Source organism: Halichoeres trimaculatus, unplaced genomic scaffold, assembly GCF_033239565.1.
Source record: "Halichoeres trimaculatus isolate MK-OKI-2021-1 unplaced genomic scaffold, fHalTri1.1 fHalTri1_scaffold_19, whole genome shotgun sequence".
In the NCBI taxonomy this organism is placed as follows: Eukaryota; Metazoa; Chordata; class Actinopteri; order Labriformes; family Labridae; genus Halichoeres; species Halichoeres trimaculatus.
This window is the reverse complement of record NW_027437197.1, coordinates 20,192,497-20,213,794: the sequence shown is the minus strand read 5'-3', so window position 1 is coordinate 20,213,794 and position 21,298 is coordinate 20,192,497. Positions and strand designations below refer to the sequence as shown.

General features: G+C 40.8%; 1 protein-coding gene across 5 annotated transcripts in view; it reads left to right on the top strand.

Moving 5' to 3' along the window:
- The window catches only part of pkp4 (plakophilin 4), a 96,817-nt gene extending 78,036 nt beyond the window's left edge, over window positions 1-18,781 (top strand). For all 5 annotated transcript variants that reach the window (XM_074694190.1, XM_074694188.1, XM_074694189.1 and 2 more), the window contains 11 exons: window positions 7,866-8,049; window positions 8,706-8,823; window positions 9,600-9,791; window positions 11,105-11,278; window positions 11,569-11,719; window positions 12,577-12,769; window positions 13,150-13,234; window positions 14,969-15,086; window positions 15,194-15,334; window positions 16,066-16,130; window positions 17,764-18,781. In XM_074694190.1, coding sequence (XP_074550291.1) covers window positions 7,866-8,049; window positions 8,706-8,823; window positions 9,600-9,791; window positions 11,105-11,278; window positions 11,569-11,719; window positions 12,577-12,769; window positions 13,150-13,234; window positions 14,969-15,086; window positions 15,194-15,334; window positions 16,066-16,130; window positions 17,764-18,009 — 1,667 coding nt within the window. In that variant the 3' untranslated portion in view covers window positions 18,010-18,781. The remainder of the gene's footprint in view (window positions 1-7,865; window positions 8,050-8,705; window positions 8,824-9,599; window positions 9,792-11,104; window positions 11,279-11,568; window positions 11,720-12,576; window positions 12,770-13,149; window positions 13,235-14,968; window positions 15,087-15,193; window positions 15,335-16,065; window positions 16,131-17,763) is intronic.
- Window positions 18,782-21,298: the final 2,517 nt, after the last annotated feature.

The window sequence follows — 21,298 nt, the reverse complement described above, 5'->3', positions numbered from 1 at the left end:
TTGTTTTTTTGGGGGGGAGTTTCGTTTTTTTCTTTAGAGACAGTGTCTATGTTTTATTGTTTTTGATTAGTATTATTTATTTTCATTGACGTATTTTTTTCTAAAAGAGAGTCCATTTCATTTTCATTGTATTTTTTTCTCTTTCTTGTTTGTTAGATTTATTATATTTTTGTTTAATTTATTTTATTTAAAAGATCCTGACCTTTTAATTACAGTTAAATACTCTTGAGAAATTAAAGTTTCTTGCTTTCAATATGGTGTACTCACTTTATTATCCCATTTATCATAATTATGTCAATGAAAAAATGGAAAAAAAAATCTAAATATTATTGACAATGATATCATTTAGGTTTGGTTAGGTTATTTTCAAACACTGCTATCGGAACCAGAAAAGTTGGATCCATCCATCCCTGGTGTTTTCACATGATGTAATCATCATTCATGTTGGAGGCACTCTCACAACAGAACAGAATTAAGCTCACAGGTATATAGGACTACTGTCGCACAAATGGTAAATTACTGCGTTCCTTTTTGCTACACTAATCAGTTGGACTGAGAAAAAAATATTTCATTAGATTTTGACAACCAAATGTGATCCAAGATCAGGGTGAGGGGTAAAAACAATCGTCCGAAGAAAGGGAAACACTGTATCTCGCTAAGCTCCATCAGGATTTTCACAGCAATAATCTGTCATTAATCTCAACATTCGAGTCTGTTCACAGCATTTCCTGTCAGGTAGGTCATGTTCTCTGCCCGTAGCAACTTGAGATCACACTTAAGTAAAAAGTAAATATATTATGATAGACAATAACTTTGAGTAAGAGGTAATTTACGGCAAGTCACAGCTTTTTTTAAAGTGAGCTTCTCCCAAAAGAACATCATTTATTCAGTGGACCTCCTCTTCCATTAAAATTATAGCAGTAACATATATGTTTTCATACCTTTGGGTAGATGATGACAAGGATGCTAACTCCTCATATGGGTTTATCCTGCTTATTAGGCGTAATTTTTCAAAATACCTTTTTTTTGCAGGCTGAATCCTTCACAGAGAGTTTTACTGTGCTCCGTGTGTTTTTACACACTGTTAGGCAGATAAGACATCTTAAAATCATATTTCACCATGCACTCCTGCCTCTGTCCATTCAATATTTACATTTGTGTATACCTTAAACGCAGCCACACATCTAGATAACTACCCAAAACATGACATCAGTGCAAACACTCTAAACAGCCTCTTCTAACTGTGAGGATTGGAGAGTTAAACCACCAGAGTATCCCTCTTCTTTTAGATTTCTAAAGCTGCTGCAGACATGTGTTGCCCAGTCAGAGTAAGCACCTTTAATGTGAGCTCTGGTGAAGTTTTCCTCTTTCATCTAAGAGCCTGCTGTGGCTAATTGTGAGTGCAGGCCCCAGGATAAGGAGCAATTAGAGAAGGTCAGCAGTGCACCATCACCTCTGGTTAATTACAGCTGATGAGAACAATCCACATAAAGAGCCTTCAGCTGAATGACAAGGGCGTCCCACAACGAAGCTTTAAACAGAGGAGACAGGAATCACTCACTCACAGCAGCACCTTTCGGCCTGAAACACTCTTAAAGCTGCATCAGTGTTTTGTCGAGGCTGGTGAGGAAGTCAGTCAGGTGTTTGATCTACAAGGAGCTTTGTGGCTCCCATTGTGTCTGTGGCTCCGGCTCGGCTCCTCTGGGAGGTCCAGGTGTCACCTGTGCCTCATTGGAAGTGGCTGCAAGAACAAGTAACCCCTCCCCCCAAAAACACACACACACACACACACACAGAGCTCCAGGTCAGAGGTCATGTTGTGGGGGAAACAGAAAAAGCTTGGCTCCTTTACCTGCGTCGTCTTCCAGCAGCTGTTGTGGTTATTGCTTTGTCCTCATAACGGTCCCTCAGATCAAAAGGCCGGGCTGCACTGAGCTGCCATCGGCGTTACGAGTGGGGACACCTGAACTGAAACTCAAAACAAAAACACACACACACACACACACACACACACACACACACACACACACACACACACACACACACAGGCTGTGTGTCAGACACCACCAGCCTTAATAATATCATTGTGCTTTAAGCTTTCCAGAGCTGCTGAGAGGATCTAAAGATAACCCTTTGTTCTCATGAAAGAGAGTTTTGTTTGCAGACAGTCTGTCATTCAGGAGGTCTGACTGGCAAATACTTAAGTCTTGGAGGCACTTGGCATTGATTGCTCTGTTTGTTTTGTTTAAGAACAATAACCAAGGAGGTTAAGGCCCCTTTGATGAAATGAGAAATGAAAAAAAAAACTGAATTTGTTCCCAGAATAAATCCAGTCGTAGCCGCGAGCACAAATGAATGACTTTCACTGCAAGAGGGAGAAAATGAGAAACGCCCACTAACCTCCAAAGCGCACGCCAAACTGTTCCTCTGGATCGATGAGGCATTGACGAGTTTTCAGCGCGGCTCCTGAAAACTGAAAGGTTAATAAAGTGTGTGGTTTTTGAATGATCAGCAGCTTTTCAGAGATTGAAATAAATGCCAGCCCAGTTGCGACACCAAAGTTGGTGCAAAGTTGAATAAACGCTGAAGTTGAAGAGATGAGGATTATTAAAAGAAGCAGTCTGACTTTGGGGAAATCAACCAAGTAAAGATGGAATTAACCTTGACTTACCTGTTTGGTACGGAGATAACTGTTGGTTTTTGAAGAAGAAAAGAGGAGAAACTGCTAGATTTGTGCCATCAGGGTGAAAATGAACTTCTGAATCTCAGATGCAGAAAAAAGGCATTATTACAGTTAGTCAAATGAGACTTTTAAAGTTGTGTATACAGGAAATAATCCATGCTCTGTACAGAAAGAGGTGACTGACATTTCTAGAGGCTTTGCCCTCATTATTGTCACAGAAAACCTGGCGGGTATTTGAGTTGTCGTAATGATTACAACACGAGTTCTACTAATGTTTTTCTCCTGCAAATGTCAACAGGATATTCTTAGTGTGTACTGTTTAGTGCGAGACAGCCACGGGCGCTGATGTGTAATTATGATAAAAAGGGGAACAAATGATCACTGGGAGGTGTGGTAACAGAGAAAATCCTGCTGATTTCTTCTGACATGTACAAGAAATGATTTTAATGTTTGAATCCTGCCTGTTCTTAACCCTGTAGAGCCTAGCATAGTGCTGCCACTGGGATTAACACACTGATAATTGATTGGCCGTGGATTTGCAATGGATTGATCATTCTTTATGCATATAAAATCTGAAGAGTTATGCTTACATTTTACACATTCTCCATGTCTCAGAGTGGTTGTTCAATGCAGTGATTGGTTCGTAAAAACACACAATAACGCACACATAACAAGAATCTCTAGAAACAAGACCACAAGTATTTTTAGTTCTTCCTATGTTGGAATAAATGTCATAACGTTATGAAATGTGAAGTCAATTGAGCTTCTTTTCTGAAGTTTTAACTTAGTAAAAAAAAAAAAAATTAAAATGCATTTTTAATAGATGAGTGTAATTTTGTATATAAGATATGTGTATTTATAAGTATCCGACACACTTAGAAATTAGGGGTGGGTAAAAATATTGATGAATCGATGCATTGAAATATTACCTCACCCAATTTAATATCGATTCAGCAAATCCTTTGAATCGATTCATCTCCTGGCAAATGGGGGGAGAGTGCACGCTATTCGTGTTGTGTGGACGAGGGTCACACGAAACCAAACAACAAAAGAACGGCAGCAGAAGTAAAAAGCCAGATCCTCCAGCTTTAAAATCTGACATTTGGGTTGTTTGATTGCTCCAAAATGTGAGGTGACACACCACTTATGTTCACATGGGGCATGAAAATCAATAAACAAAGCATTTAAATCAATATCGAATCAAATCCATTGGCTCTTAGCAATACCCAAACCTTCTTTGCAAATTTAGCATTTTTCTTTATTTGAAAATTGACTTTATCTCAAGAAACAGGTTGTGAAGAGACTCCAATTAAATTTGCTGTGGTTCCAAAGGATTTTGTGCATATATTATTACACATTCAAGTTTAAGAAATATAAAAAATTTAAGCTTTTAATTGTGGTAGTTAAGACATAAGTCAGTACATATTTTGAAAATGTAGGATATTAGGGTTAAATTGATGTAAATGAAATAATAATCCTCCAAAAAATTGCACTACATTATGTTTTAACAGACCTGCAGGATGGTAGGTCTTAAGGTTTAACGGTCAGTCTTCACCATGGGAAATGTAGAAAAAGGTCAGTCTAGATTCTGATGGTCTGGTTTGCTTTAGTGGCTCATATCGAGGAATCGTTATGAAAATAGCCAGTTCCCTAACCAGGGAAAACTCCTCACAGGAGCTTTTAGGATATTTATGTCACTGCATGCTGTCAGTTGTAGACCCTTTTCGTCATGTCTCCCTTCCCCAATTATCCACTAAGAGGAGTGTGGAAATAACCAGTGACATTCATCTACAGTATGCACTGCCCTTTAGCAGGATTTAGTACTCCTTCATTGTCTCCGATTGTGATTTATCCAGCTCATTCTGTGTCCCTATTAATCTGTTTAAGCAGCTTCTTTAAGTGCTGGTGATATAAAAGAAGTGCTGTCTGATAAAAAGTACTATCACAGCACTGTAAAGGTTTGGTTTGTTTTCACCTGTGATGTTGCTTTTTGAAGGAAAACAAACCTGGAGATGAAAAACAAGGTAGTTTTCCACTAAATGGGCCACATCATTGATTTTCTTCATGAAAAACATGTGAAGGCTTGCAGATTTGCCAGATGTGATAGGCAAACGTCTGCTGTTTTTTTCCACTGCTCCATTGAGCCCCTTCCTCTGTCCGTGTTGGCTCCTGATGTGAGCTCCGGGTGGCCGCCGTGTTACAACTCTTTTAACGCCCGGTCAGTGTTTCAAAGCCGGGCCAAGCCGCCTGAGAACATGTCACTGTGCTGAGAACACAGTTGAGGACTCTCTTCACACATACACACACAAACACACACACACAGGTCTGCTGTGTCCGACTGACAGATATGACTTATGGGTTTTGCTGCTGCTGCTGTTGCACCACTGACAGCTTTGTCAGTCACACCTCGGTGAATTTGCCTGCTGATTTCTCCCTCGTGCCATCGCCTCCATAGTAGCAGAGAATGTTCATTTCTGCAGGTTGACAGTAGATGGGTGTTGAGGATCTTACTGTAGAGTGGGGGATACATCGTGGAGGTAAAATCAGGAAGTTTGTGTGCAAAGTGGGGACATTTTGTGTCTGAATTCAGAAGTGACCCAGTTCTTTAGTGGGAGAATATCCCAAACACAGACCTAGCAGAGCCATCAGCCCACCTGATACTGCGGCTTCGGCATGCAGCCCCACATGCCCTGCTGGCAAACTCAGATAAGACTCACATGCTGCATCCAAAACTTTAAAGCAGCTGGATATCACTTGACTCTGAGCTTTGTCTTTGTTATTTTGTCCAAATAGAAATGAAATGATGAAAGTTCACTTAAGGACTCAAATGGCTTTTAAAGCCCTTTGATGTAGTTTTAAGAAGGATAATGGAAAAATGAAAAGACTGTTGATTAAATAACTGGCAGAGATGCTGCTTGGCAGTCACATATCCATTTATATAGCTTCTTGCCAACAGCGTGCCTGAATGGGACTCCTGGGCCATATTATAGACTCTTATCGCTTCTCTTGGTTCAATTAGAGAAGAGTGTGCAGAGAGGAAATAACAGCCAGGTCCTGTGCAGCATGATGGTCTTGCTTACGAGGCACAGTCACTCTCATACAGATCTGAACAAGTAGGCCTTTCCTCTAGGTTACACTTTGTTCTTTATGTCCAGATGATGGTTAGTAGTTTGAGAACAAAACTAAAGATAACTAAGGGGCTGATCGTTATTTACTGATCGTTACAACTGAGGACCGGGGTATAGTTGGGACGTGATTAAGATTTTATTTTTTCCTTACACCCCCCCCAACCATGAACAACATTTTTGTATATAACCACACCAGCAGTAAAGAGGGCTGTCATTATCAACTGTCAGGTGTGAGTTTTTTTTTCTCTCCTACCTCCCCAGCTGTAGAACAGTGTTGTGTTTTAAACCAAATACTTTGGTACGACCCACACTGTACTTTACGACCAATCAAATCACCCTGGATTAAACCATTGCATTAAACCACGGGTGCTGGGTGAGAGAGCATGTCCATTGGCCACTGTTTTCATTTAAGCCTGGTGACGCGAGGATAAACGTGCCATGGACTATGCAGGGTAACTTTATATAGGGGAGTATAAACCAACCAACCCCCCCCCCCTTTTTGGACCAGCCGCATTTGCATATAAATATCGATCAGCCCCTAAGTTTAACCTGTTTTGCCCCACTGGCAACAATTGCTGCTCAAATCTATCAGTCATTTTCTACTCACAATAAAAAAATCTTGACGTTACTAATGCAGCTTTTTCCACTTATATGCTAGTAGACAACTTAGACAAAGATTCTGGTTTATAAAAAATAGTTTCCAAGTGGTTCCTGTCACATGACATCATCTGCTTCCTGCTCCTTATGGTGGAAAGCATGTTGGATTCAAATCGTCCTGGAAAGAGCCAATTTTCAGAAATTTCTTATGATTTTCCCCCAAACATATTTATAATTATTCAATCATTCAAGTCTCTAGAGTAAGCCTCGCCCAAATAAATTGTACCTGGGATAAACATGTTTTTGTTCATGGGCTTATTTCTGTGAGTTGCAACAGAAGTTGCCAGTGGGCACATAGCTAGTCGCTAACTAAAGGAAAACACTGCCTGCAGGAATGCTCATGATTTACTTATTAGGTGTAATTTTCTTGACACACAAGTACTTGTCATAGCCAATGGCAACACCTACTACCTCCCACCCCCACACATACACTGCCTTTTAAAAAAAAGTATTATGGCTATATTATTTTTTTTTCACAACTTTATTAGGATTATTATTTTTTCTGTGTAAGTTTTAGGTGACCTAGTGACAAGCTGTGTGACCAATGGCAACAAATGTTGCAAGTCATAAAAATGATATTTTCTTCAAAACAAAGTAAAAAATTGAAAAAAAATAAACACATAACATGATTCAGAGGGACTCAACTGATAAAGTTACACGCCTTATAACGCCTTGCATAAACAGGTTAAGAGTCAACTACGTTCAGATCCAGTGTTTCTGTTCTGATTGCATTTCTGAGCAGCATGAATTTCCCCGCTTTCTCACATGAGACCCGAGCTGCTGCAGCATTCGCCTCCTCCAAGGTTGTCGGTGCCCAGCAGAAGTCAGCCTTCAGTTTAAGCCGAGGAGCTAGAGGCAGCTAATTAGAAGAACATGCTACATGCTGGCTAATCCCTGACAGATGCAGCATCAAAGCACTGCCAGGACCGTGCCTGATTATCATTGCTTACCAAAAGTATATTTGAGATGAGTGAAATGATGGCATAATTTCTAAAGCTGTTACATTATTAATGTTTCATTTTCAAATGACTCAGTCTGTGCCATATGGATCTCCACCCCATCCTCTTCCTTTTTTTTTCATTTCAAGCTAATAATCTTTGCCCAGAGGAGATTCTGCTCAGATGAAATTTGATGTGAATGTCTGATGCTGTAACGTCGGTGCTTTTGATTTATTTGAGAAGGGTTTCCATGTGTGTGTGTGTGTGTCTCAGTTTGCTTGTTTTTGTTTATCTTCGTGTCTCAATACACACACACACACACACACTGAGCTATTAAAAGTTAAAGTTGCTGCCGTCTCTGGTGGTTTTCTCTGACTGCAAACGACAGCTGACATGACCTGAGGTTGGCATGCTCTTGCTTCTCTCACTGTCTGTGTTTGCGTGCCGGTGTCTCCCCAGGGGTGTTGTGGAACCTGTCGTCGTGTGACGCCGTCAAGATGACAATCATCCGGGACGCCTTAACGACTCTGACCAACACTGTGATCATCCCGCACTCTGGGTGGAGTAGCTCCACCTTCGACGATGACCACAAGCTGAAGTTTCACTCCTCCCTGGTGCTGAGGAACACGACGGGCTGCCTGAGGTAAACCACCTGATGCACATGCGGAGCACCAGCACCCCTGTGTGGACAATTAGCAGTATTACGTCAGCTGTGTCAGAGCTTCTGTCTTTGGGAAAATTAAGACGGTATTGGTCATTTTTAAAGAGTTATGAAGAGTCTTGTTCACAGGGGTAACAGTATCACAACTGCCACACAAAAAGAGGTTAAATGCATGGCTTTAAAATGACATAAACTCTGTTAATTGCTAATATTTTTATCCTAAGCTCTCAGACATGTCTTTTCTCTGCTACAAAGCATCCTCATTTCATCCAGCATTAGAGTCAGTGATGTAATATTTCCAGCATCTCTCTGAGGGACTCTTCCTTCCTTTGAAGAGTTCAGCCTTTAATTGGTGACAGCCTAATAACTGCATGTGTGTGTGTGTGTAAGATTCTGTGTGCTCGAGTGCATAAGCACACTTAGTTAGTCCCTTATTTACTCGGCAAAGTGCTATAATAACCAGAGTCAGACCACACACACACTAGTCATACATTATGGATGATGCCCGAGGATGACATACCTCACAACACACACTCATGGGACACAATCTCACACTCACACACATATGCTAACTTGATTGTTGAGCAAAGCCTCAAATCAAAGGCTTCACTCATGTGTGTGTGTGTGTGTTTCTGAAGGAACCTGAGTTCAGCCGGTGAGGAGGCCAGAAAACAGATGCGCATTTGTGAGGGTCTGGTTGACTCACTCCTCCACGTCATCAAAGCCTGTGTAAACACCTCCGACTTTGACAGCAAGGTACCAAGACACCCACCCACTCACATATACAAACACACACACACACACACACACACACACACACACACACACACACACACACACACACACACACACACACACACACACACACACACACACACACACACACACACACACACACACTCAGCCAGGAGAAGGAAAACACACTGCCACATGATAACAAGGCTTGGGAAAAAGTCTTTCGATGGAATAATTAAATTGGTGTTTGAAAAGCCCACAAAGCATCAAGCAGGACTGTTTCATGTGCTTTGTTGCCTTAAGAGCAGCCCATAAAAGCATAAGAGTACACATTCAGAGTCTCACAGGGCTCATCATTGACCTCCCACACAGTGTATGAACGTCTCTCGGTGGTAGTGATCTCTCACATGCATCTTTGTGGTGTGAAACACAAGAAGTCAAATGGCTCGTCTGTAACATGAAAATCTCCTCCCCTGAGAAGCGGGCTCCTTAAATTTGTCAAACTTCCATGCTCATTGACATTCTGTGAGGTAAAGCCTGTTGAGGACTCCAGCAGCGTGGAATTTAATCCATTTTCTCTGGTGCAGATACTCTTTCTAACTGGAGACCCTTGGGTTCCATAACTAATTGATTTGTAACAAAGCGAAAAGCAGGCCTGTGTGCCGCACACCGGCTGTAGATACTGTAGCGTGCCGCACTGAGTTTATTGTGTTGTCGCTTTTGTCATGGTGATTTACAAAGCTGCTGCTGTAACTACCCTCCCAATACCTCCCTGTCTCCTTCCCCCTCGGTGCCAGACTGTGGAGAACTGTATTTGCACTCTAAGAAACCTGTCGTATCGCCTGGAGCTGGAGATACCGCCATCCCGACTGACAGGGGGGCAGGAGCTGGACGGCCTACTGGGCAGCGAGTCGCCCAGTAAAGAAGACGACTCCAGCTGCTGGGGGAGGAAGAAGAAGAAGAAAAAAAAGAGCTTGACGGAAGATACAGTGAGTGTGTGGGATTTTTTTGAGAAGAGGATGAAAGATTTATTTAAAACCAGCAACAGGCTGGTGATGTCATCAGTGTGTTTGTCAAGGTCAGCAGAATTTCAGGTCGCATACAGAAAACTATTTTTATACAGAATCATCTTCATGAAAAGAGAAAATCTTTCAAGTTCACTTCACAGTAAGGTTTTATCATACTGGATTTTTGCCAACATCCAATATGCTGATACTCAACAACTCATTTAGCTGATATTGATACCAACATTTTTTCTGTGCACATACTTGCAGAGATTATCACCTCTCTTCTGTAGTAAAAGTAGCATATTGGTGCACACTCTTATCACATTTGTTATTTAATATTCATTTCTTGTGCAAAATTAGAAAAATATGAACTTGAAACTGTTAAATTATTGATGACAATTGCTTTCTAACCAAAAAAAAATCATGACTCTACTGACAACTAGGGGGTGCACCGATCACAATTTTCTAGCCTATCTCTGATCTTTAAAAAGCCTGACCTGCCGAAACCGATTTGGGCCGATAAAGATTTTTGTTTTTTTATTTTTATAACTGACAGCATATACTTCAAATGTTCCAATCTTATTTTATTGAAAATCGTTGAACAATACCTGTGAAACAATAAAATCTTTATGTTTTATCTTAAACAACTAATAAAGTGTCCTGAGCTTTAGGTCTCAGAGCAAACATGGCTAGCTGTCAGACCTTCCTACAAGTATATACGATCAGTCTCATATGTAAGGATGGGCCGATCACTGATCACTGATCACTGATCTCCCAAAATTAAGAAAATTGGCACTGATCGGCCAACCAGAAGTGCAATTGTTCAGCAGTTAAGCCCAAATTGAATAAAATGGTTTACTTTGGTAAATAGTAAATATGCCTAAATTAATCAGATAAAAGTACCTTACAGACTGATGCTTAAATTTAACTTAAAGCAGAAACCAAATATGGGACTACTCAATCTGAACTGTGCAAACAAAATCACAAAAAGTGCCAAAATTACTTGTAGTTTCAGCCCATTATTTTAGCGGTTTGTTAAATCGGCAGGATTTGGTGTGTTAGCTGATATCCGATGTTTTATTTTTTAAGCCAATAGTGACCGATACTGAAAATGTGCATCCCTACAATCCAACCAATTTTTTAACTATAATGTTTGCTTTCATGTGACAGTCAAACTTTTGTTTACATTTTAACTGTAATCAGGCTTTTATTGTTTTGGACTTTTTAATCTCCCTAGCTTCGATATGTGGGGTGATCCTTTCTCTTATCTCTAAATACTGTGATTTTTTTTTCAGTGGGATGGTGTGGGACCCATCCCTGGTTTTTCCAAGTCCCCCAAAGGGGCAGAGATGCTATGGCACCCTGCGGTGGTAAAGCCTTATTTGACACTACTGGCTGAGAGCTCCAATCCCGCCACCCTGGAGGGCGCCGCCGGGTCCCTTCAGAACCTGTCGGCTGGAAACTGGAAGGTATGTTATCACACAAACAAATGCACACATTTATTTTTTTTGTATGTTTTGTTTTTCTTTTTTTTATGCACTGTTGAATGTGATATCCACTGAGACAAAGCATCTATTCAACTGTTTAAAAAGCATTTAACAGCTCACCTCCTCTGCGTCAGGCAGAGCTGATGTTAGTTTTACACTTGGAATCACAAATGTGGGGATGTGCACCTCAGAACCATCTTTTTCTCCCGTGTGTCTACCTGACCTTTTGAAGGTTTAATGCTTTTTGTGTGTGTATGTGTGTGTGTGTGCAGTTTGCAGCGTACATCCGTGCAGCAGTGCGTAAGGAGAAGGGGCTGCCCATCCTGGTGGAGCTGTTGCGGATGGATAACGACAGAGTGGTGTGTTCGGTTGCGACTGCACTGAGAAACATGGCACTGGATGTGAGGAACAAGGAGCTGATAGGTGAGGAGTCACGCTGTCAAACAGAGCGCTGTGTGATGGATTCAGATGGATAGACACAGACGATAAACAAATATGACAAGAATGTTTGAGATTGTGCACTAATACAGCAAAACAAGACACTAACTTTATGATTTGTGTTTAAAAAACTTGATTTAGCGGCTTAATGAGGACGTATATTGGATTTGAAGGGAGTAAAGTGTAGGAGGCTCCTCAGGAAGCTGGGAAATTTTGCAAAAACAGGAACACAACCAGGGCATCCAGTAAACACTTTAACAATAACTAATTATCTTTCATTCCAGCCTTTTATGCTTCATGAAACAAACCCGCTCAATAAAAAACATGTTTTTCATGTGCTTTCTCGGTGGAATTAATGAGGAATTACAGTCCCAGCAATGCAGGGATGATGCTTGTAAGCAGAGAGGGGAGGAGCTGCGGTGTGTGTCTGAGGTGCTTTGGTGTGTGAGTGAGAGATAAAGCAGTGGGGAGAGTGTGAGGGTGTGTGCTGTGTGTATTCAGGTCCTTCAGCTGGCCTGCTCTGCTGAAGGAGAGATAGGGGAACAATCCCTTTTTGAACATGCACAGCTCTGAAGTCCTTGTAATGATAATGCAATGTCATTCAGGAAAGCTGCCTCAGTCACTGCAGCGTGAGGCCAAATTAAAATGTCAGTCATGGTAAAAAAGAAAATGTAGTTTAGGTAACTGTGGAGGGAATCAGCTCTTACTTCATGTAACATGTAAAAAAAAAAAGACGTTAAAGCCGCGTAGATATGTCGCACCTTCTCCTCATCTCACCAGCCTGCTGTACTGTTTGTCGTATAGTGTTTGCTTTCCGTCTCACCGCTCCTGCCTCCTCTCAGGAAAGTACGCAATGAGGGACCTGGTCAACCGTCTCCCTGGAGGGAACACCACGCTGCTGTCGGACGAGACTGTGGCGGCCATCTGTTGCACCCTGCACGAGGTCACCAGCAAGAACATGGAAAACGCTAAAGCCCTGGCCGACACTGGGGGCATCGAGAAGCTGGTCAACATCACCAAGGGTAGAGGAGACAGGTGTGTTACAGCAGCGTGGACATGTCCCAGTGCTGCGTACAGTGCTCAGTGCTGACTCACTAACATGCTCTCATGCAGTTAGAAAGAGTCTGTCCTTGATACTGGGCAGTGTGCGTTTAAGACACACACATCAGTAGAGATATTTAAATGCTTGCAGAAGGGAAAGCCATCGCCACAGGGAAGGTGGTTTGTGTGCATTGAGGTTTTATGTCCCCGTGGAATGATGGAGCAGCAGCTATTTCCAGCCGGTTATATATTCAGTAATGTTCCAGCTTACAGCACAGCGAGGACACACTTCTCCTTCACTTCTGTTGTCCTGCCATATTTACTGTAAAATATAAAATAAGGTTAAAGTCAGTCTACATTTCTTTGTTTTTCAGGTACTCCATGAAGGTGGTTAAAGCGACCGCTCAGGTGCTGAACACGCTGTGGCAGTATCGGGATCTGCGTACCATCTATAAGAAAGTAAGAGCATCAGGAAAACAGTGATTGCTGATGTCTTGATTGTAAGAAGAGTTGCTAAGAAGGTCATGGAGGGGTTAGCTAAGGAAGTAAGGATACTGATGAGGCTGAAGGCAGCAAGGAAACATCTTTCAGCCACCCTGAGAGGCCCACCCACATAGGACAAAAATGCAGTTAATTTAGCCTCCACTCTAACATTTACATAATCTACCATATGGCTAGATGAGGGTAGATGGGCAGCAAGAGCCAGCGAGTGGGCACCTCATTCATCGCCACCACGCCAGTTCTCACCTCCAGCCACATCCACACACCAACTTAAACCAGAAAAAGAGAAACAGCAGAGAAAAGTATTCAGTATTCAGTGTCAGAAAGTGGGCAGGGAAGGCAGCAGAGCCAAGGCTAGAAGCCTGATCAGGCTACAGCACAACCCCACCAGGTCAGGCTACGTGCAGCCACCTCCCCTCTACTCCTCTGTTCACAGAAGGAAACAGAGAGGAGAGAATGTAAAGAGATGCTAAACAGGAGACGAGGAAGGCAGAGTGAGGCTCTTCAGGCTACAGCTCAGCCTCGCCAGGTTTGGCTGTGCCTCTACCACCCCCTACCTCATCTTATAAACATAGCATTTCCATTTTTCTGTGAATGCAGCACACAATGGCTCTCCAAACATTTGTTGGTGGAGAGTTAGAACCCAAACTAAAGCCAGCTGGATCATGGTACAAAAACCAGAAATCTTCAACATGAAGTTCTGCTAATTACAGCCAAAGCACAAAGTTATATTTTGTTCAAAATGATTTCAGAGAGGGTTTCAAGCTTTTAGGTGCAGGTGTCAAACTGGTTGTTCTACCTCGGACGTTTTAGAATAAGTCATAGAATGACTCTTGCAGTCATGAAACAACTAAACAGAAGAACGTAGTCTTCACAGACAGGAGCTGAGGTGTTGTTTTGAATTGCAAGCTGACTGTAGGGACAGAAATACATTGAAATGAGCAAGACATGGCACTTTTAGTCTCATTTTTATCCATCATCACACTGCAAAAACTACTAAGTAAGATTTTTATGTCTTTTTCTGGATTCTTATCAGGCCTAATATGAGCTACATTCACCAAACAAGTCCAGAAAAATGCTTTGAATATATTAAAAGACAAAATTGACCAAAGGGTTCAGGAAAGATACATGTTATGTTTCTTAAATTGAAGAAAAAAAATTATTAAAGATAAAAAATCACATGGATTTTTTTTCACCCATTGGCAATTATTTTTTGTTTTGGATTATTTTTTGTTTTTTGAGTAAAACATTTCTCTGGACTTTTCTGGTGAATGAGGCTCGTATTAAGACTGAAATTTTATTTTATTTTATTTCATCATATTTATGATAAAATTTATTATTTTTTCAAATTTTATATTTATTTTATTTAACCAAGTTGGTCCCATTGAGATTAAGAACCTCTTATTAAAGGGAGACCTGGTCAAGACAGGCAGCAGCAAAAACACAAAGTTACAGACTGAAAACACAAAAAGAGACAAAGCACTGTCAACAAAACACAAAACTATGGATTAAAAATATGTTTTTAATAGACATTAGACAGACCCTTACTTAGATTTCCATTGTGTGGAGTAAGAAAACTAATATGGAACATACAGCAAAGGATTTTTATATAGAACCTCAGTAACTAAAGAATATACCGCAAGTTAAAGCTACGCTGAACAGTTACTCAAACCGCCTCTTCTTCCCCAACAGGATGGATGGAACCAAAACCACTTCCTCACTCCTGTGTCAACACTTGAACGGGACCGCTTCAAGTCCCAGCCCACCCTCCCCACCAGCACCATTCAGATGTCCCCAGTCAACCACCCTGGTGAGCTCCAGTGTCTCCAGACTGCCAGCTGAAAATAGACACCGCCTCTGAAGCAGGAAAACCTCTGGAATGTCATGTTAAAATGTGTTTTTCTGCCTCCTCCACAGCTGCCAGTGCCACGTCGTCTCCTGCAATGCTGGGCATTAAAGAGCATAGAGACACTATCAGAGATTATCAGAGAGCACAGTCAACTATGCAATTTTATAATTACCAAGGAGACAACAGCATCCATAAAAACCAGTATACAGGTAAACAAACAGATCTGATGTTTGTCAAATGGGAATGCTTTCTAGTAGTTTTTCCAATTTTCTTCAAACAGTTTGCAGTGTTGTGTTGCAGACTGTAATCACAGGCTGCCCTCCAGTCCTCTCTGTGCAGGGCACTATCTGCTTCATCCCTCATAACCCTCGGAGCAGATTCCAGGGTTTGTCTCGTGCCTCTGCCAAGACAGTCCTCTCTTATCATCCCCACCAAAGCCTGCCAGCCCTCAGACAGTCACTCGCTTTAATTCAGGGAGCTGTTTTTGTGATGGACGTTGTCTAGGCCAGCCAGTGGTGATCAGACCAGCCTACAATGGTGCCATTGTTAACTGGCCCAAGTCACAGCACGCAGACAGAGGGGGCAGAGAGTGGTTACTCAGACATACGACAGCCAGAGGAGAGCAGAGTAAACAAAATGAGCTGCAGCCTCAAACAGTCCATATATTACACACAGAGCTGGAAATCCAGTTCCAGGATTCCTCTGGTTGGGTAAAGTGCCAACAGAGAATACCGATCCCATGGGTAAAGCAAACATCAGAGGAGCTGCAGCCGACTCTGTTATTTGGTTTTTCTTCTCTCCCCTTTACATCACAGCACATCTTGATCCCCTGTCTAAATACAGACATTTGCCCTGCGGGGATGTGCAGAATTTTTCACTGGTATGAAATGAAGTGTGTTTTGCCTCAAGACAAAATCTTTTATTCTAACTTTGCTTTCAGGGTCTGGAAAGCCTTCTCCATATTACTACCCATCCCCAACAAGAGAGGAGCCCAGAAGAACACAGGTGAATATGGATGTTTTTCACACGTTTGCTCCTCCTTCACAGGTGCCTGAAGTGGACTTTAGGGTTTTAAAAAAAAGCAAGAACAACAATCATTAAAAAGTATCACAATCAAAAATCAGAAATTCTCAGTAGAAAAGTAACTCCTCAGTGAACCAAAAGAAAAGTGAAGTGTGTTTTGAGGCTTGATTTAAAACCTGGCTTTGCTGCACTGAAAATCAAACTTCAGCCGTCTCTTTGTCCTTGAAAACCAGCACTTTCTGAGGATCTGTTTGACAGTACCAGCACAGGTCCCCTGTTTGAGATCTCTCCCTTGTGCTGTATAAACCTGGCGAGGACAGCCAGCTTTTCCACCCCACTTGACTAATACAAAGAGACTGACACATACTTCACTGTGAATAAATGGGGATGCTGGGAACAGCCCAGTACATCAGCTATTGTCTGAGGCAGAGTGGATGTGACTGCTGGGATTGGGATCGTCTGGGCGCGTCTAAGGAAACTGTCACACTGGGACACGTCCGTGTGTGCCCATTCAGATAATGGGCACAGTGAGAAGGAGGCAGCAGGGGAGCAGACAGAATATCACTTTGACTCCAGTTAATGTTCGAAGACAGACATTTCTCCATTTCCTTCAGAAACACACACTTCTATCAATCCTTCAATTTACATTTACCTTTAAAAAGTTGTTTGATGTATTAATGACCACAGCGTTGTCAGCTGGAATGATTTTGACTTAGCTAAAAATTGCCTATCAAAGTTGGTTTTGCTTAAAGAGGGGGTATTAAGCTTTCCCATTCTTTAAACATGTATATAAAGCAACAATGCTGTGAAGATTTTCAAACTGATTTCTATATCATATGTCATAGAAATCCCCGAATCTATCAATGTCTAAAACTAGCACAAAATTTTCAAAAGAATTGCTGAAATAATGAGGCCCTGACGGACGTCAAGTGTGCTGGCCAATCAGAGAGAAGGGGGTCTCAACTAAAAATAGTGTTCCAGACAAACGCTGAAATAAGGGTTTTCTGAAACAACAGCGAGAGAAAAAATTGGATTTTATATAATTATTTATTCATTTATTTAGCTTTATTTTTTTTTTCATGTAAAGATACTATGGGGGTACCAGAAGGACACTTTAAAGCTTTTAAAAAAAAAGCCTAACACCCCCTCTTTAAACTGTTGAGGTCGTTTGAGATTTTGTAGACAAAGATACGACGAGTTTCTTTTCTTAGTTTGCAATATGTGCATTCACAATAATTATGTAGATTCTTTAAATGGGAGATCATTTTGGCTGATTCCACTTTAGAAAGCATTATACAAAACTGCTTTTCCCAGCTTTCTGCCTCAGAGCTAAGCTAAGCTAAACTGCTGGTAACAAGAGCAATGCTTAAAACAGCAAAAAGTAATCAATGCTGTGAAAAAAAAATGGATAATTGGGATAGCAAATGCCCTTCTGTTTTACTTCAAAGCGTAATTGGTGAAAATTTTCTCAAGAAAAAGACATCCCGGATAGAAAATTGATTCAAGGTTTTATTTAATTTATCAAGAGTTTTGACTCTGACTGCTTCAGTTAATGGAGTTGACCTCATTTTAGAGTAAATCCTCTCATCACTGACTGCTTCCCTCTTTCTTACAGCCCATGTATTATACCGACGAGCCGGGCAGGAGGAACTATGATACGTACAGAATGTACCTGCAGCATCCTCACGGCTATGACGACCCGTACATGGATGAGGTCATCACTTACCCACCCACAGTGGACTACAGCTCCACCCCTCACGGACTGAAAACCACCACCAACTACGTGGACTTTTATGCTAGCACACGGAGGCCTTCGTACAGGGCGGAGCAGTACCCCGGCTCGCCAGACTCCTGGGTATAGGTCTGAAAGGTGCTCTGGTGTCACACATCACTCATTCGTTCATCCCGATGTGTCTCCTGGAGATGAGATGGAGCCACACGAGCAAACTGAGAAACTTTTTCATGAACTTGGCTTTATGAGTGTGTTTGTTTTAAAGTGAATGTGCGAGGATGAAGGGGAGTTCAGCAGAGCGATCACAGATGGAAAGATGGAATGTGTGCCAAAGAGGGAAACAAAGGAATGTTTTTTAAATTATTTTTTATCCAGTAGAAAAAGATGGAATCATGCTTTGAGAGGGTCTGTCGGGGGCAGATACCGGACACTACCGTGACAAGCCGTGCGTCCTGATCTGTGTAGATGTTAGTTTTTATTTCTTTATGAAATCTTAGCTGTGGTAGCATGGTGAAAGGTGTGAGTCATGTGCGCGAGGGTCAGCCGGAAGAGTCAAGATGGGGAATATGTATGTGCAGAAGCCAAAATGGATCATGAACTCATATCTGTAAAATAAAAAAAAATCTAGTCAACACATGATGTTAGATTGTACAGAGGGATCAAAGTGTATCTGTACTTAATGTCAAAGCTGTGTAATGCCATGGAGTCTTGTACATTTCTTTCATTCTATTGTAAATACAGAAAAAAACAACATGTTACCTGGTTTACACTCATCAGCACTTGTTAAAAGAGAAACTTGTGCCATGTTAAATCTCTATAGATATATAAATATAAGAAGAAATAAGCAGACAAAGATGGCATCATAACACAACCATGCTAAAATAATAAAAGGTCAGTTTTGTTTTTTAAAAACGTCTGTCATGTTTTTTTTTAACAGCATGTTACTCCCTTCTTTTGTATCTTCTGAGCGCACAAACAGGAATGAGTGTGAACGCAGAGTTCCAAAGGTTATTCTGATGCTGCAGGGAAAATATTTCATTGCTCTGATTTATACGAACATGAGAAGAGGGAGTCCAGCTTTGAACCAGCAGATCTGTGTTTCATTAAGCGGCCCAGCCCTGAAGCAGAACTCTGAATCTCTGCCAACAGTGATCAGTACCTGATCCTGTCTCTATCGCTGCAGGGAAAGTACAGTTATTACTTTTTATCTGCTGGGATCACAAACTGTAATTAAAAAGAAAGTTAACAAATATTGAAAGTGTATAGGGACAGAGTTTAAATAAATATGTATTTTTTATAGTTCCACGTGGAGCCCATGTGGCTGGAGTTTAAGCTGAACGTGTGAAGGACGTCATATGTCCCAAGTTTTGGGGCATGCGCCAAAACAGACAAAAGAGCAAAGAAGTAGAATTCACAGCCTGTCAGCCTCTACTGTGAATAAACCCCAGAATGGTCTGTGTTTGGCTAAAACATCCAGATTCACCCACCAAGAGGAGCAGAGGAGGAGCCTGAACCCAGGAACAACATGACACTTGTGGTTTTGCTTTTGCAGATACATCATAGGTAAATTTAAATTGAAATTAAATTGAAATTTATTTCATACTTTCATCATATATCAGTACAAGTCTACATATGCAAAGGCTGTGTGAGATTTATGAAAATGTGCAGATCCAGTTTGCATTAGAACTTGCTTTTCAGTGCCATGACCATTTTAGAAAAAAAGGAACTGCAAAGTTTGTGACATTTATCTGTGTTACATGATAGATATAGATGTTCATTGCTCATGCTGCTACATGAACAATATTCAAATGTTAATTCTAATGCAGTGTAATCAATGAAGCCTATTCCATTCCATTTCAACACACAACATGTCAGTGTTACAGTGATAAACTAGAAAAGCAGTCAGAGAGCGCAGACCTCCACCAAGCATATTGTGATTGTCACCAACACTTTAGTCCTACTTTAATGTTATACTCCCTTTCAGCAGACTGTCTGCTACAATTTGGTGTTAGTTGCAGGTTTGTACGATAATTTGTAACTTTTACATCAGTCAGAAATTATGGTGACCTTGTTTTGTGTTGTTTTGCAAAGCAATTCAACCATTTAAAGTAGAGTTACATATACACATATGGTGAAAACGGCCGTATCTCACAATTATAAAAAATCTGTAAAAAAAAATCCTGGATCCAGACGGTGATCCAGATCGCCTCCAAAATTTAACTACATCTTCCTTACCCCATTTTGAACATTTCCTGAAAATTTTATCAAGATAATTTCGTTACTTTTCGAGTTATGTTGTTCACAGACAGAAAACGCTTCCAACAATATAACCTCCTCAAGGGAGGTAAATAAACACAATCAGGCACATTTATTAAAGGTAACTTATAATTCTATCCTAGTAGAGCAGTTAGCTTCTCCTTTGCAGTATCACTTTAGTATAGTTTCCTCATTGCCCTTTGCAGCTGATAAATAATAATGATAAAGTGTCATAAGAAAAAAGTATTGCAGCTGAGCACCACATTTGCTTTGTATTGAGCAGGTGTTCTCACCGAGCTTAGGTGAAGGAATTAATGTAATCTGTGGTAAAGTAACAAGATGTACAGGATACACATGTGATGACATGTTTGTGCAAACAGGTGCTAAATCTCTTTGATCAGAATCCTCCTGACTCACCTGTCAGACCTGTTTCTGTTGCTTTGTTAGATATTTCTTCTAGCTGAGGAGGGTTTCTCCTATTTTAGAAATGCAAACTATCATAGTGAACATCCAGTCTTTCTTCACTCTCAGCAAAGGTCAGATATCAGCCATCAAAACATCAAAACATTAAATTTCACGTTTGTACACATACAGTTGTACAATTTTGCATGCATTGCATTGTTTTCTTCATTTAAAGGGACATAAAAATACTTATCCATAACTTTCACTACCAAAATGGTATTGCATATGTAGTTTTACATTAAAAAATGCATTGCAAAAACTAAAGAAGAGGATTAGGGCCACTAAAAAAAAAATTAATAAGTCTAATTTTTATTACTATTTTTTTCTGGGAAAACAAAAAAAAAACAGAATTCTGGCTTTTTTTTCTCAAGAAAAAAATATTCATAAAAAATTGGATGTATTTGTTTTAATTTTTTTAATTCTCTTACGTGAAAAATACATAATTTGATGCAGCTTTGGTGTTAAACTGCAGAGTGGGTGTTGACCTTGTGTGAAATCACAGTCCCCCATGCTTGATTAGATATGTGCAGATTGCCGCATTATAAGCTTTTATGCACAAATATAAACGCTATGCATTAAATAACCATTAAATGACACTGTGTCGCTGTTGCAGTATTCAGATCTTACAATCAAAGCTTGAAATGAGTAAAGACTGAAAAAAGGGGGCGTGTCTGTGAGCCTCCCGTCGACACGCAGCTCT